At 37.4% G+C, this 15,641-nt stretch overlaps 1 protein-coding gene across 6 annotated transcripts in view; it reads left to right on the top strand.

Moving 5' to 3' along the window:
- arfip1 (ADP ribosylation factor interacting protein 1) overlaps positions 1 to 15,641 on the top strand; it is a 73,972-nt gene that overhangs the window by 42,670 nt on the left and 15,661 nt on the right. For 3 of the 6 annotated variants that reach the window (XM_018092875.2, XM_012961385.3, XM_012961374.3), the window contains 4 exons: positions 382 to 477; positions 5,294 to 5,409; positions 6,585 to 6,806; positions 15,458 to 15,615. In XM_018092875.2, the coding sequence (XP_017948364.2) occupies positions 382 to 477; positions 5,294 to 5,409; positions 6,585 to 6,806; positions 15,458 to 15,615 (592 nt within the window). 6 annotated transcript variants of the gene reach the window in all.

The following is a 15,641-nucleotide window of genomic DNA, read 5'->3' as shown; positions in this document are numbered from 1 at the left end:
AAAAGACGCAGTGAAACAGGTGCGGTCACGTAAAAAAGGTTTGGTCACATTAAAGTAGGAGAGCCCTCGCCAAAAAAAGGCTCAGGTGTGTAAAAAAAAAAAAAAAATAAGCAGTACCTGCGTTTTGCCCGTTTTTTCCGCCTTTTCAAAAATTATTCCATATTTTCGTTCATTTTTTGCCAAAACGGCCCAGATTTGCTCATCACTATGTGTGACCTAATGGTCAAGCAAGAAGTAAGAATCAAATTATTGGTGAATTAAACAACACAGCATGATATTTATAATAACACAAATAAAGTTGGAATTTGTTTCCTGTATATGTGTCTAACATTTATTCAGTATGTATTAACTTTCCTTGTTCATGCGATGTGTGCTTTTCAGGTTCCTTCACTACTCCCAGGTATCCAGTAATATCCCCTAGCAGTGCAGCAGCTAGCAGACTGGCTGACCAAGGAGATGATATAATTGTTCCCCCAGGTATTGCTGATGCATACAGGAGAACACCCTGAGGAGCTGCTGACTCTGCACTAACCTCTCTCTTTCCCCTCTTTTAATACAACTTGATTATTGCTAAATTATGTAAATTCCCATTTGTCTCAAAATCATGCTTTAAAAGTAAACACAGATTCTCAATCTGTCTTCTTGTCGCCTCTATTTCCTCCTTAGATTGTGCACGTTGCCATCAAAGGAATATCACCCTGTCCTTATACTCTGCCAAGAATATACTTTTGCATCTTGCAAAGAATATACTTTTGCATTTTTGTTTTGGTATAAGATCACCTGCAAAGTATTTTCTTTTATTGGCACCAGTGTTTTCCATACCAATATTTTTTCTTACAGATAAACATAATTTACATAAGTCCCTATTACATTCACTCAAACACTATGGCCAATTCCATCAATTTTGACCAGTTAAAGTATAATAAATTCCAGCCCCCTGGAAGTTGTATAAGAAGTAATAAGTACATGATCAGATATCCTTTTGATTATTACTTGACAGATCTAGCAATTTCTTTAGCAGTCAGTCTTTCAGGACATGTAGTTCTTTCTCTCCTTGGAAAAAAAGGAACATACATGTGAAATTCTGTCAAAACTCATGTTAAAATTTAGAGCAACATAAATTTTAGAGTACATTCTTAGAACTATTTTTTAATTTATTAGTAGCGCCAATGGATAATTAGCTCCCAGGCAATGGTGTGGCATTGTTCATGTTTGGGGCTTCTGCCAGGTAACAAGTGTGACTGTAAATTAAATCAAAATCTTGAAATGTTCCCAAGATAAATAAATGTAAGCTTGTATAACAGGATGCCTGTGCAACATCTTACCAACACGTGTCTATGCGGACAGCCTTACTATAGATTCTATCTGCATATTGAGAAGCTGCTTCTTCACAAAGTAAAGCCAAAGGTCCAAATAATGTTGCTATATCGAGTTATCTTGTTAGAATGGATGAATCCATTAATTTAAGTAGTGGGGGCACTTGTGTTTTCTACTTGAGATTTACCTTGGCAGTAGAACTTATGCTGACCAGGGTGATGGTCTTTTGTTTAAAAAAGTTTTGAATGTCCTGCTTATAGCTATTGTAATACTGTCAAATCATATTTATTCCTTTTTCTGTGACTTTCCTTTTGATGTATGTCTACTTTGCTAAATGCCACTATAAATACCAGTGTTTAGGGCAGGCCTGCGGATGCCAGAGTAAATCACTGCCCACCAATCTGTTTCATTTAAAATAGAGAGAAATTACAATAACCTATTGAAAAAAAGAAAGGGTGAGGAGCACCAGAACATTTTTTAATAGTTTTAAAGGAAAACTATCTTCCTGAATACCCAAGGTCTCTTAAAATATATCACATGAAACATTTTTATGAGAAATGTAGTTTTTCTAATAGTATGTGCCATTGAATTATGCCATATTGAAACTGTTTCTTTTTTTAAGATTTAAAGTCCGTCCCTCTGGCTTGTATTAGGCTCTGTGCTCACACACTAATGAACACATACGTGTTGGGTTACATCAGCCAATTAATGAACAGAAGTAGGTCTTTTACTCCTGCGCTTCTTTTTATTAGGTCAGTGTCACACAGGCCCAGACTGGGATTTAAAATAGGCCCTGACATTTCAAGTACACAGAGGCCCAAACAGCCTCCCACAGGCCAATAAATAGTGACTGTCTATTGCATCTTATAGCAGCCCCTCTGGCATTTGGCAGAATCCACAGATTACCAGTCTGGGCTGTCTTATGTTGCCTTTCCTCCAATGGCGTAATACTGGAGGCAGCAGAACAATATTTCCTCCGCCAGCAGAGAAATCACCTTGTGTGATGCTATCCTTACAGTTAGACCCTGTACATTTTCCTGTCAGTTGTTAAGTGATTCAACGTCACAGAATGGGTTTTCTTTCAGAAGGTATAGTTCTCCTTTAGCGAGCAGCTATTGCTTGTTTGTTGGAATATGTATTTGCTTGGCTGTGGCATAGTGGGCCTGCCCTTTCTCGACTTGTTTTGAGAATTTTACTTTTGTGAAGTTTATTATCAATAACAATGTTATAATATTTGTTTCCAGCCTAATTATGGAATGAGAGCAAATTATTGAATGTTTATTTATTTATTTATTTTTTACTATGACATGTAATTTTAAAGGTGTGTTTAAGTAATACTGCATATTTTTACAGTTGCATTAAATGGAAAACTTCATAAAATTGCAAATTTGAGATGTACTGTAGATTGGATTTCTCTAATTACTAAATCCAATTGAATATGCAAAATGCCTACGTAATAGCTTATTTGTTTAGTACATGAAATTATTACATCTTATTTAAATTAATTAAGAGCACTTTTTTATTGGGGGAGGGGGGGAAGTGAACTTCACCTTTAAAGGATCATTGATTTGTTTGCTGTGTCTTTGCAAACCTTTAGGGCTCACACACACAGATGAGGTACAAGTTGCATATGTCACTAATACCTTAATGCATTGTTAATGCATAAACAATTGTGCAAAACAAATGAAGTCATTTTCACAAGCATTTATTCAACCATTTTTAATCTGTTTTTCTAAATGTAGTAGCACAATTTTCTAGTACTTAACACATATTCTAATTAATTTTGGGACTATAGGATACAGTCATAAAAATGTCATGTTCTCATGCATTATCACCCCTCTTGCAGGCTTTGCATCCTAATTTGTAATTGCAGTACACATTCCATTTGTCTGTAGCCTTACCAGCTGTGTTACAAATAGGCCTTCAAGATAAATGATCATTAATTAAGAAGTGAGTCCCGGGAACCTGACAGGGAACTGCCGCCTAAAACCAGGTCTGTCACTGACTAAGACCATTAGGACACACCCCTTTCCCTTCATCTGCAACATGGAGAGGGCGCATAGCAGCTATATGATGAGCTCCATTATAGGGGCTATTTTAAAAGATAATGATAATTTTTAGCCCAGATTGAAACTGGTATCATATAATATTCATCATTGCCAAGTAGATTAAAGAGTCCTATATACTGTATCTCTAAAAGCATTTTCATATAATGGGTAATTTACAAAGACCCCAGATGCAAGTGCCTGTGCACTAAAGGTTGCAAGGTGCAAAGTGGGAATACATGGCTGCTTGAGCCTGATTTCAGTATTTGTACTCTGCCCCACTGTTCATGTACGACCCCTATAGTGTTCACTACACTTTTATGAACATTTGACACATTTCTAGGAAGCTTTTTTTGTTACCTTTAAATATTAGAGATTTTTAAGAGTAGTTCATGAGCATGTATTAACTACTTCATAAACACAAAGACGATAACAAACATGCTCAAATAAAAACCTTTTATCCTTTACAGTAATGCTTTTTACATGTATAGGATTAAATATTGTATGTCAAATGAAGTCATTTTAATTTAGACATTTAAATGATGTGTCACAGATTTTAAAGTGCCAAATACACATTTTTCTTCCAGTGAGCCATAAGCATTATTAAGATTCCAGTATAACATGTATAGCAAATACACTAAGGGGCTGATTTACTAAGACACGATTTCGAATCCAAATTGGAAAAATTCCGATTGGAAACGAACATTTTGCGACTTTTTCGTATTTTTTGCGATTTTTTCAGCGTCTTTACGATTTTTGCGTAAAAACGCGAGTTTTTCTGCGTCTTTACGATTTTTGCGTAAAAACGCGAGTTTTTCGTAGCCATTACGAAAGTTGCGCAAAGTCGCTATTTTTTAGTAGCGTTAACACTTGCGCGCAAAGTCGCGCCTTTTTCATAGCGTTAAAACTTAAAAGGCGCGACGTTTCTCGCAAGTTTTAACGCTACGAAAAAATCGCAACTTTCATAATGGCTACGAAAAACTTGCGTTTTTACGCAAAAATCGTAAAGACGCCGAAAAAAATCGCAAAATTACCGATCATTACGAAAAAAACGCAATCGGACGCATTCGGCCCGTTCGTGGGTTAGTAAATGTGCCCCTAAGACTTTCTCCCTGCAGCTTATTAATGAAACTTAAAGGACATGTCAACCCAAAAAAACATTTTTCCTTATTAAAAGAATCTAATTCTAAGCAACTTTCCAGTATGAATTTATTAACAATTTTAGTTCTTTAAAAGCTATTTGTAAATGTAATTGCTATTCAAAGCAGCATTTGCTTAACTAAACAACGGTCCAAAAACCAGTCTCCTCCAGCAATACAGGTCTGTCAGTCTGCTGCCTTGTGGTAGATTGTTTCAAAGGTCAGAGCCACCAGGGCAGAGGATAGAAAATGACAAACACTGCTTTTTATAACAATTATATATACAAATAACTAAAAAACCATTATATTGTATTGCAAACTTGCTTAGAATTATGTCTTCTTTTACTGGCCAAAAAATTATTTTTGGGGGTTGACATGTCTTTTAACAATTGCTGTTGTGCAGCTTTTATGGGGATGCTGGAGAACCACAGAACAGCAAAGGAACCCTTTATTATGGTTCTATAGAGCTGCACACAAGTGCATAGTGATGTTTGTGAAACGCTGTACAACTAAGCTACCGTGTTTAGTTCCACGTTGCAGCATCTAAAAACATTTATTCATACTTTTTTTAATTAGTTTGAAAGCAAAGCTTTCCCTTGAATTTAGACCTAAATGCTAATAACTTGGTCAAACCATTTGACTGAAACTTAATTCTTTAATAGCATTTTATGGATTTATAGTACTTTTTTGCCATTAGAACGATAGTTGCTCTGGTACCCAGGAACAATAGACTTGGGTTTTAGTATGACTAAGGCCTTGATCTTTCGTAACTTTGTATTCTTCGTTATTTAGCTGAGCAGCAGAGGACACAGCAGACAAGTGGGCCAGTTGTTCTTGCAGAGGAACCTAGAAGCACAGCTGTTGAAAAGTTTGAACTTGTTAGAAAGTGGAGCCTTAACACATATAAGGTGCGTGTCTTACCAGGTTTCCTGCTACAGTAACTGTTGGTTAAAATGTATTTTAGCTTTTTATTTCATTTATTAAGTTTTCCAAAATGACTACAATGCAATGATAACTAAATGCAAAATTGAATAACATAGGTAATGTACAGTCACAGGAGACATGACATAAAAGACTTTTACAACATATATGTTTTTTATCATATGTGAGTGCCTGCAGCTTTTTTGCAAAGGTCTAAACTACAATAAGGATTTCATACCCTCAGTCCATCTGTTTGGATTATTGGAGCCTCACCCTCAGGCAAGCCTCCCCAACCACAGAGCTCACAGATGTATTCTAGATGAATTTAGATTACAAAAATGGTGGGCAACAATTCTACCCAGGGGCTTTTATTGCTATTTGAAAAACTAATACCTAAATTGAGCAGTCTTGCTACTACCTTTCTGCCAGCATGTCATCTATATATGCTTGGCTGCATAGAGTGGGTACCTAGTGGGTAAGCAGTATGGGAAGAAAAAGAGCAGGGAATAAAACAAAGAAACATTGGTTAAAAAAAAAATAACTAGGGATGGAAAGGACCAGCAGGTGGATATTTTTCTGGTGGGTTTTTCTGAGTGTATTAACTTAGGTGTATAAAAAATCACTTTTTCCCTTCCCTTTTTAATTTTATTAAGTCTGGGGGTTTGTTCACATATGGAATAATTGTGTTATTTTCATCCCTATCTTCTTCTCAAAGACTTGCAATAACAGCATTAAAGGGTTTACTAACCATTTTTTAGTAATACTAATCCTTTATTAAGCCTGCAGTAACTCAGCAGCTCCATGGGATAAATATCGTTATACAGAAAGCAGTTTGTCACTGGAGAAACCTTATCGCTGTCAGGCAAGTGCAGTCTGGCATTCTGTTAGCTTGCAATTTGGGTGTTTTGCAAAGGAAAGGGCTTTGATTCTTCCCTATTATACTCTTATTGAGTTAGGTTCCTAAGGTTACCGTGTGAGAGCCGTTTTACAGACTGTACATTTGGATGCATTTTGATAAATGTTACAAAAACGGCTTCATATGAATCCTACATTCTTTTGAGAACAGAACAAATCACTTTTTTCACACAAAGCATTGTTGTGTTTTATATGAAGTAATACTCTTTTGTTCAATGAAAAGCCTATTAAACTATTTAATTTGCAGTGTACGCGCCAGATCCTCTCCGAGAAACTAGGTCGGGGCTCCAAAACAGTGGACCTGGAGCTGGAATCCCAGATAGAAATCCTTCGAGATAACAAAAAGAAGTATGAGAATGTACTGAAGCTGGCACAGACTCTCTCCACACAGCTCTTCCAGATGGTACAGACCCAGAGGCAGTTGGGAGACGCTTTTGCTGATCTCAGCTTAAAGTCTCTAGAGCTACATGTAAGCAGAAGTGAATTATTATTTGTTTACTGCGTTTGTAATTTTTTTAATAACATCAAAACACATTTTACAGACAAAAACCTTTAGAATAGCCACTGACAACTTGTTCTCCAGGTGCTGTTGAACTACAGTTTCAAGCATTCTAAGGACTTGAATTTATAACATCTGAAGGCCCCTGCACTTTTTACATTCATTTCACTTGCACTCACTTCTCCGTTTATGCAGTGTACAACTACAGGTATGGGGCCAGAATGTTTTGCCTCCCAGTGCCGGATTTCAAAACCAGCTGCCCCTAGGCCGTCCCCCATTCGCGCCCCCTGCGCATGCGCGAACAAGCTCCGCCGTGCCGCGTCGACGCAAGCGTGCATGCGCAGGCATTTAACTCCCATATGGAGCAGTGGGGAGAAATCCCCACTGCTCCGTATGGGAGCAAAATTTCTAAATTTCATTGCGGCGGGGCGGCATGCTGCCCCTAAATTTGTGCCGCCCTAGGCCCGGGCCTTTGTGGCCTCGCCACAAATCCGGGCCTGTTGCCTCCACTAAGGATTAATTATTTCATAGTTGGGATCAAGTACAAGGAATTGTTTTATTATTACAGAAAAAGAAAATATTTTTTAAAAATTAGAATTATTTTCTTATGGAGTCTATGGGAGATGGCCTTCCCGTAATTCAGAACTTTCTGGACAACGGGTTTCCAGATAATGAATCCCATACCTTTACAGTGATAGCTCTCTAAAATGGTAGCTTGGAGACTAGGTTTTTATTACTGGATTGCATTAGGCAGCACTTGGTGAATCTCTATTATGCATGAACCTTTTAAATAATAAAAATATATAATACTTGTGATGACATATTTCATGGCACTAAATGAGGCTAGATTTGTAACAGAGGTTGGTAATGCAGTGTAGTTCTGCAGTTTTTGTTTTCGGACAGATAAAACCATATTTTCCAAATGAAAGAAGGCCAGGATAATTATGGAAAGCTTGGGGGAAGGGTTTTTCTGCCCATGTTTGAAGTCTGGAAGGAGTATTTGAAGAACCTGTAAATATTTCTTCATTTTGTTGTAATGGTATGGGATCCCTTATCCGGAAACCCGTTATCCAGAAAGTTCAGAAATACGTAAAGGCCATTTCCCATAGGCTCCATTATAAGCAAATAATTCTAATTTTTATAAACGATTTCCTTTTTCTCTGTAATTAGAAAACAGTTCCTTGTGCTTGATCCTAACTAGGATATAATTAATCCTTATTGGAGGCAAAACAAGCCTATTGGGTTTATTCAATATTTAAATTATTTTTAGCAGACTTAAGGTATGGAGATCCAAATTACGGAAAGATCCCTTATCTGGAAAACCCCAGTTCCCGAGCATTCTGGATAACAAGTCCCATACCTGTATAATAAAATTAAACGTAAAGTGTACAAGGGATAATCAAAAAGGGCAAGCCTTCCATAAAACTTTCTCTTATTGTACTCATTAGCTTTCCAAAGTATTGGTTTTATTTACTTTTTATTACTTTATTATTTTATATAGCAAGCTTTACAGATTTAAAGCAAGCTTTTTCTTTATTCACATCATTCCCTTCTCTAGTGGCATTGACCTATACAACCTCCAAGACATGCACACACACTGGAGTCACTTGAGGAACCAGTGAACTTGGCTGTATGTTTTTGAAGTGTGAAACCCAAATACCTAGAGGAACTAGGTATTAATCAAAGTAAATACTATGAACAGTAGTGTGTATTGTATGCGTGGAATCATTTAATTGTATTAAAGGAGTATTGTCATGGGAAAACATGTTTTTTTTTCAAAACGCATTAGTTAATAGAGCTTCTCCAGCAGAATAAGTGCAAACTTATTTTTCCAATATTTTTTATAATTAATTTTTTAAAAAAACATTATATTTAATTTTGTAATTTCACATGGGGTTAGCCATGTGACTTTAGTCACATTTTACTGCTATGTTGCAAGTTGGAGTGATATTACCCCCCCTCCCTTCCTCCCAGCAGTCAATCAGCAGAACAATGGAAGGTAGCAAGATAGCAGCCCCTGAAAAACCTGCTTTGCTAAAATTGCTCCCATTCCCCACCTAGTGGTATATAACAGAATTGTACTCAATAGTAAAATTCTAAGTCCGGCTTGTGACTTCCTCGGTTATACTGAGTAGGAGAAACCATAGGTTACCTGAAAGCAGTTCTAATGTGTAGCGCTGGCTCTTTCTGAAAGCTCAGACTCAGGCACAATGCACTGAGATGGCTGCCTACTCACTAATATTGCAACTAAAAAAAATACATTTGTTGGTTCAAGAATAAAATTTTAAATGGTATAAAGTAAATTGTTTGCTATGTAAATGGTCTAATTTAGAAATAATACACCATAAAAATCCTGACAGAATTCCTTTAGGTGAGCAAATGTTCTGAAGTTCAGGGGAGTAGTTTCATGTATTAGTTTGCTTTAGAAACCAATCCCTTATATTTTTGGGCTGCAGCTAGGGTTGCCACTTGTCTGGTTTTTACCCGGACAGCCCAGTTTTCAGTAGCTACTTGTTAGGGATCGCTTCTATAGGGACGTTGTTTTTTAAACAACTCGCAAATGCCTGCATCATTTTTTGGTGAGGATTTCTACTGATGTTTGGGTTCAGCTATAGGTGAGAATTTTATTTGACACCATAGCTCTTGCATAAAAGCTATAATATATGACAGTAATGTGGCACTGAAGCCACACATGAAGGTGTCTTAAACTGGTTTGCATCATTTTTTAGCAGCTGCAGCTATAATGCATCCCAATGAGTCTCCAATATGACACTCGGGGAGGTGCTACACAGGCAGTGAGTTTTAATTGTTCCCAGTGATATCTGGTACATTTAGCTTTTTGTGATTTTTTTTTTTTTTTTTTTAATGAGGCAAGATTGAAGGAGAGGCCAGTAGTTTTGGAGCAATGCCTGAAAAGTTTCCAGTCTGTTTTTGTGAGGAGATAATGAGGCAGGAGATAAAGAGGGAGGTCATCAGAGGAGCAAAGGTGTCCTGGAGCTCAGTGACTTTTAATTAGGAAGTCAGACTATAGTTTTTCTCACTTTTTCCTTCCTTTGGAATTTGCCATTACTAATCTCAACAGGGTATAACTTCAAAGGACAATTTCACTGCACATAATGGTATCTCTGAATGTTCTCATAAACATTTGTTGTTTGCTCATTACAGCAACATAAACTTGGTTCAGAAGGATGCCCCAAGCAATTCCTTAAGTAAAAGTGTATACAGAGAGGCAACACTCTCGCTTATCTACATCTGTTAATCCCTAGCGGACTGTGCACAACTGTAGCAAACAGAAAAACACAGCTGTTACCTCTGGAGCTTGGAGTGAATATATTGTCTTTAAAATAAGCAGTGGTCAAACTGCCGTAGATAAGCCTGGTGTGCAATAGCCATCATGCCATCTTTCGTTGTGTTAAATGCCACTGACACTTTTGAGGGGAACGCAGCTTAATATGGATGAATAAATAGGTGATGCATACAGCACCTACTGAGTTCAGCCCAGCATGCAGTGCTGAAAGTTTTTTTTTTTTCTTTTATAAACTTTCCTTTAATTATGCCTAAAGCTGATATTGGTGCATGTCTGTTATCATTGTTTTTTGCCTCTTTTTTATTGTTTTTTCACTTCTGTGTAGGATTTACTGACTTTCCATCTTATTTTTGCCTTATTTCCCATTGTTTAGACTGCCTGGCCCAAACTATTCACCTCCTATTATGTAATAAAAAAATGCTAACAGACTACATGGCCCCCTGGTGGGGGGGAATGATCATCATGTCAAATAGTGCCCCACCGGGGGGGGGGGGCGGGGGTAGCCTGTCAAATAGTGCCATTAAATTAGCACTCAATGGAGGGAAAGTTCCAATTTTTTTCTCCTAGTCTGTACAACATAGGGAATGCTGGAAATCCAGGATTAGGTTTAGAGCAAAGACAGACAGGGCGATTAGTTGCCGCATCTTTTAATAAAACGCAAGTTGCAGTGAGTAACCTCCATGTAAAATATACAAGTATCCTTTTAAAACAGATTTTGCCTTTTGTCAGTAATATGAGAATACTTATACTAATTATTATAACTGAAATGAAAACCCATGTAAACATCCAGATAATAGATTCCATATCTGTATTGCTAAAGGTTATGATTTTTCAACTATATTAACAGTGGATGCAAGTTGGCTGTTTTGCAGTTGTCTAATTAAAGTTACAAAAGTCCTTCATAGGGTTTTGGGCAGTGATCCCCAACCAGTGGTTCGTGAGCAACATGTTGCTCTCCAGCCCCTTGGATGTTGCTCCCAGTGACCTCAAAGTAGGTGCTCGTTTTTGAATATCTGACTTTGGGGCAAGTTTTGGTTGCATAAAACCCAGTGTAAAGCCAAACAGAGCCTTCTATAGGCTCCCAGTCCACATAGGGGCCACCAAATAGCCAATTATAGCTTTATTTGCACCCCCATGCTTGTGTTGCTCCCCAACACCTTTTCCATTTGAATGTGGCTCACGAGTATAAAAGGTTGGGGATCCCTGGTTTAGGGTATGAGCTAGGACCTGCCAATGGTGCTCACCAAAAAGTTCTAATGTTTATGCTTTTTCAGGCAAAATTGTATAGGTGCCAGTGCAGGGCAAATCACCCAGAATATCCCCAAGTGCCATTGTCTTTAATGTTAGTGGAATTTTTCCAGCACTGAAAATAAAATAAAAGTGTTTGGTGGCATTTACTCGAAAGCAGGATAATGCTGCTTGTTTTACAGATTATGCTACATGTAATATCTTGTAGACTTAATAGCCATTAAAACAGTGTTTGATTTTGCAATCAGTGCCATTACATAATTTTTTGGAACAGTTTGTGTTGCCCGTCACGTGTGCCTACCAAGTATCAGGTGTTGTTTTACTGTGCATTCAAACAAGCCAATTTAATGGCTCCTTACATAAGTCGATAAGAGAGAGAATTCAGTGATTCCATCTTTTCTCCTGTCTGCTTTTGTTTTAGTTGGTTAGTGCTGGTTATGACTGTGCAGCCAATATTGGTTTGCCTGTTATTATTTTGCAATTTTTTTGTGCTTAAGGTTCAAAATACAGTTAAGGAAAATATTGCAAAATACACTGTGTTTGGAGCTTAATCTCTAATTGTTTTAGGGCGAATACAGATGAGGCTATTAGTCGCTGCAATTGTGAAAATCCACAGTCGCAGCCACTAAAAAAACAATCGCTGTGACTAATTGCCATGATGGCTAACTCCGTGCATAGATGTACAAGTTGCTGTTACTTTAGCAGTGGCGATTAGCTGCCGCAACTGGATTTTTAAAAATTGTGGCAACTAATCACCCTGTCTGTCTTAGCCCTTAGTGTACTTTACTCAGCATTGTTTAATTAAAACTGGTTAGTAAATAGTTAAGCAGGTTAGAGGTTTTCTAGCTAAATGTAGGTAGGTGCATTCAGCCAAGGGTTATTTGCATGTTTTGTTTGCTGAGTTGCTTTTTGGATATCATTATGTTTTCAGAGCTGCCAGTTAGAGGGATGGGTGGAACCACAGACAAGTAGCTCAGGCAGTTTAACAGTGAGGCATCATTTGGACTTAAGGTGGCCGTACACTATAAGATTTGCGAGGTTCCCCCCCCCCCCCCCCCCAACATGCCCACCTAAGGTGAATGATATCGAAGTAATCCAACTGTTTGGCCCTCGGGTATTGATGTCACTGAAGCGAGGATCATATCAATATACCTATAGATCCCTGATCTGATGGGAAAATCAAACCTGCCGAATCAACATCTGTCTGATTTTCGTCCAGATATCAGGTGGATAAGCCCATCGGTGGGGGCCCAAACACAGACAGATAAGCTGCCCGTGTATGGCCACCTTTAGATAATATTGCCCAGTGTATTAGATATTACATTGATTGGATTATTTTGCTTTCTTTTATGGTACATTTACTAACTTTCTCACCTGCACATAACACAAATTACTTTCATCGGGAGCCAATTCACCAACAAAGTACCTGGAGGATTCCCATCCCAAAGATAATAGAGATCATAATGGGGATTATTTAAGATCACTAGCCAGATGTGAACAAGTGCAATTACCGATGGCAGCCTATTGGCAAATAGCCGTGTGTTGATTATGTGAAGTTTCTCAGTATACAGAAAGTAAAACATCATAGTTGCATTTATGTGTGATATAGTTGGCATTGTAATCTGTGGAAATTTATAAAGGATATATCTCTAGTGACAAACAGAGTGGCAGTTCCTAGTTAATTCTGGTTGCTTGTGTATAACAATGTCATGTTTCATACATTTAAGGCTATTAGCATGTATTTGGTTTTTGACTAAAATATTTCTGTCAGGGAGACCCATGGGGATCTGAACACCTTTCCTGTGGAAAAAGGCTGCCATATGGCACAATGAATTGGGAGACTTTCATCTAATATGCAATACAATATGGGAAATAGTACCTTGATTATGAAGAGCTTGTGTTATTGCTGTGAATTGATATATGTAATAGATGTTGTTGTGTGCAGGTGAATGAAAGTCAATAGTTAAAATGAAATCTGCCAAATCTGATCATGTCTCTGTTAGGCTGTAGTTTCTGCATGTCCATTGGCTGTTCTTGCTCCCCACCCTTGTTATCAGTCACTTAGATAGGCTCTGCGTCCTGCTGTGCACGTCCTGTTTGCGGCTGCTTTGTCAGGGTTTCCATGGCACTATTAAAGCATTCCAGTCATATATCCAATCAGATGTCTATTCTACCTGTAGCTGTCTGTTTTCCTTTCTTATCAATAGATAGTTTACTTGACATTTTAGCTGGGGTTACATTAGGATTGCCATCCTCCGTTTGGATCATTTGCTGTGTGACTGCATATATACCTCTGTTTATCTGTCATTGCAGCTTTCCTTCCAGGCCTCCGTGTAGCACAGGCACAGAACCCTTTGCAACACTATGGGCAGTTGTCCGCTAATGCATATGTTATGCCAGTGAGCGTATATTTTAACAATATCGGAAATTGCTTCCCCTAGCATGAAAACAGCATGCAGTACTAATATACTGTACACATTTATTTGTGTGGTTTATCAATAATTATTTTAGGGTACATTTTCCTTAATCATTGTCACAAAAGTTTCCTTCTATGTTCATTGTTAAACTAGTATTAATTGTAAGGTTGGGGGCATATGGGGTGCATGATCTGCTTTTCTCAACATCACAGCATTGGCCTATGTGCAGGTACACTGAGCCTATTTTGGGCCAAAAATGCATTTTTTCATACAAATGTAGGTGAGAAAAGTGAATCACCACCCCATGTGCCTATACCCTTATAGTGTAAGCTATAACAAGCAGGGCAACCTTTACCTCCTGTATTGTTCAGTATCTGTATGTATACATTTTTCTATTGTACAGTGCTGTACAAAATGTTGGCGCTTTATAAATAGATGATGATGATTGTTATAGTAATCTCATATTGTAGCGGGAACAGACGCTCTTCCTCTTGTGTTTCTTAACTTATTTCCATATGTAATAAAAGGCACTATGTTTGCCCAAGTCTGGTCACCCGTAGCAACAAATCACATTGAATTGGCTAGTAAATGCTATATGGTAATGATATGTTTTGTATATCGTGCTGTTACTTTATCCGTCTTTTCTATAAATGTTTTTTTTAGAATGTGCCCCATGTATTTAAATATTATCATATATTATTTTCTGTGTAATGGAGGGGATTTACACTGAAAATAATTAATCTTTTCATTTGTTTATGGTTTATATAATAGAACTGTAAAAAAAGTATGCCATTAGTTTGTATAAGGTACAATAGAGCCGAACAGATATGTTTAGTTTAACACATATTTCTGAAATTTATTTCTATTGGATAGCCTTGCAGAATATGTTTGCTGCACAGCAACCTCTTGTACTGCTCAGGCTTTAATGTAAGCTGCTAAATGGATAAGGAGAAAAAAGTGCCAGTAAAATGCACACGGATCAGTGTTCCTTTAAGTGCCCTTTTTATAGGTGAAAACATCTTCATAGTGTGCTCCTTTCATGGCAGTATATAATTTTTTTGTAGCATTACAAGAACATTTGCTATAACTCCGATATAACTAAACTAATCACTTCACCAGTTACTGGTAACAGTTCTTCGACAGTGGAATCGGTATGGCATTGGGAGTTGCAGGAAGGGTGAATGGCAGAGCTAAGTGCCATCATCATTAGTGTTTAGCAATTTTACATGTGTTGCAAAGTGTTTATAAATGGCACAGTATAGACATGTTGTGTGAAAGTGTATACTACACTTAGACTGTAAGCTCTACGGGGCAGGGACCCCCTTCCTACTTTGTCTCATACCACATGGCACTTATATATATATATATATATATATATATATATATATATATATATATATATATATATATATATATATATATATATATATAATATTGTATTTATTTATTATATCACTTGTCCTCCCTGTGTGTAATTTTGTATTTTGTAAGATTGTACAGTGCTGCGTCCCTTTGTGGCACTTTATAAATAAAGTTATACATACATACATACATACATACATACACTTTTAAATCCCGCAGTGATATTTTTGCCTCAGTTTGTTTTTTTGTATGAACGTTTTGCAAATAAATGTTGTTTATTTTGGCAGGAGGAGTTTGGATACAATGCAGATACGCAGAAACTTCTTGCCAAGAATGGGGAGACTCTTCTGGGGGCCATGAACTTTTTTATTTCTGGCGTAAATACTCTAGTTAACAAAACCATTGAAGACACCCTGATTACTGTGAAGCAGTACGAAACATCCAGGTAAGGACTGGCGCTGATAAGGTTAT

The sequence above is a fragment of the Xenopus tropicalis genome, chromosome 1, assembly GCF_000004195.4.
Source record: "Xenopus tropicalis strain Nigerian chromosome 1, UCB_Xtro_10.0, whole genome shotgun sequence".
Classification (NCBI taxonomy): Eukaryota; Metazoa; Chordata; class Amphibia; order Anura; family Pipidae; genus Xenopus; species Xenopus tropicalis.
This window is presented reverse-complemented; position numbering and strand designations above follow the sequence as displayed.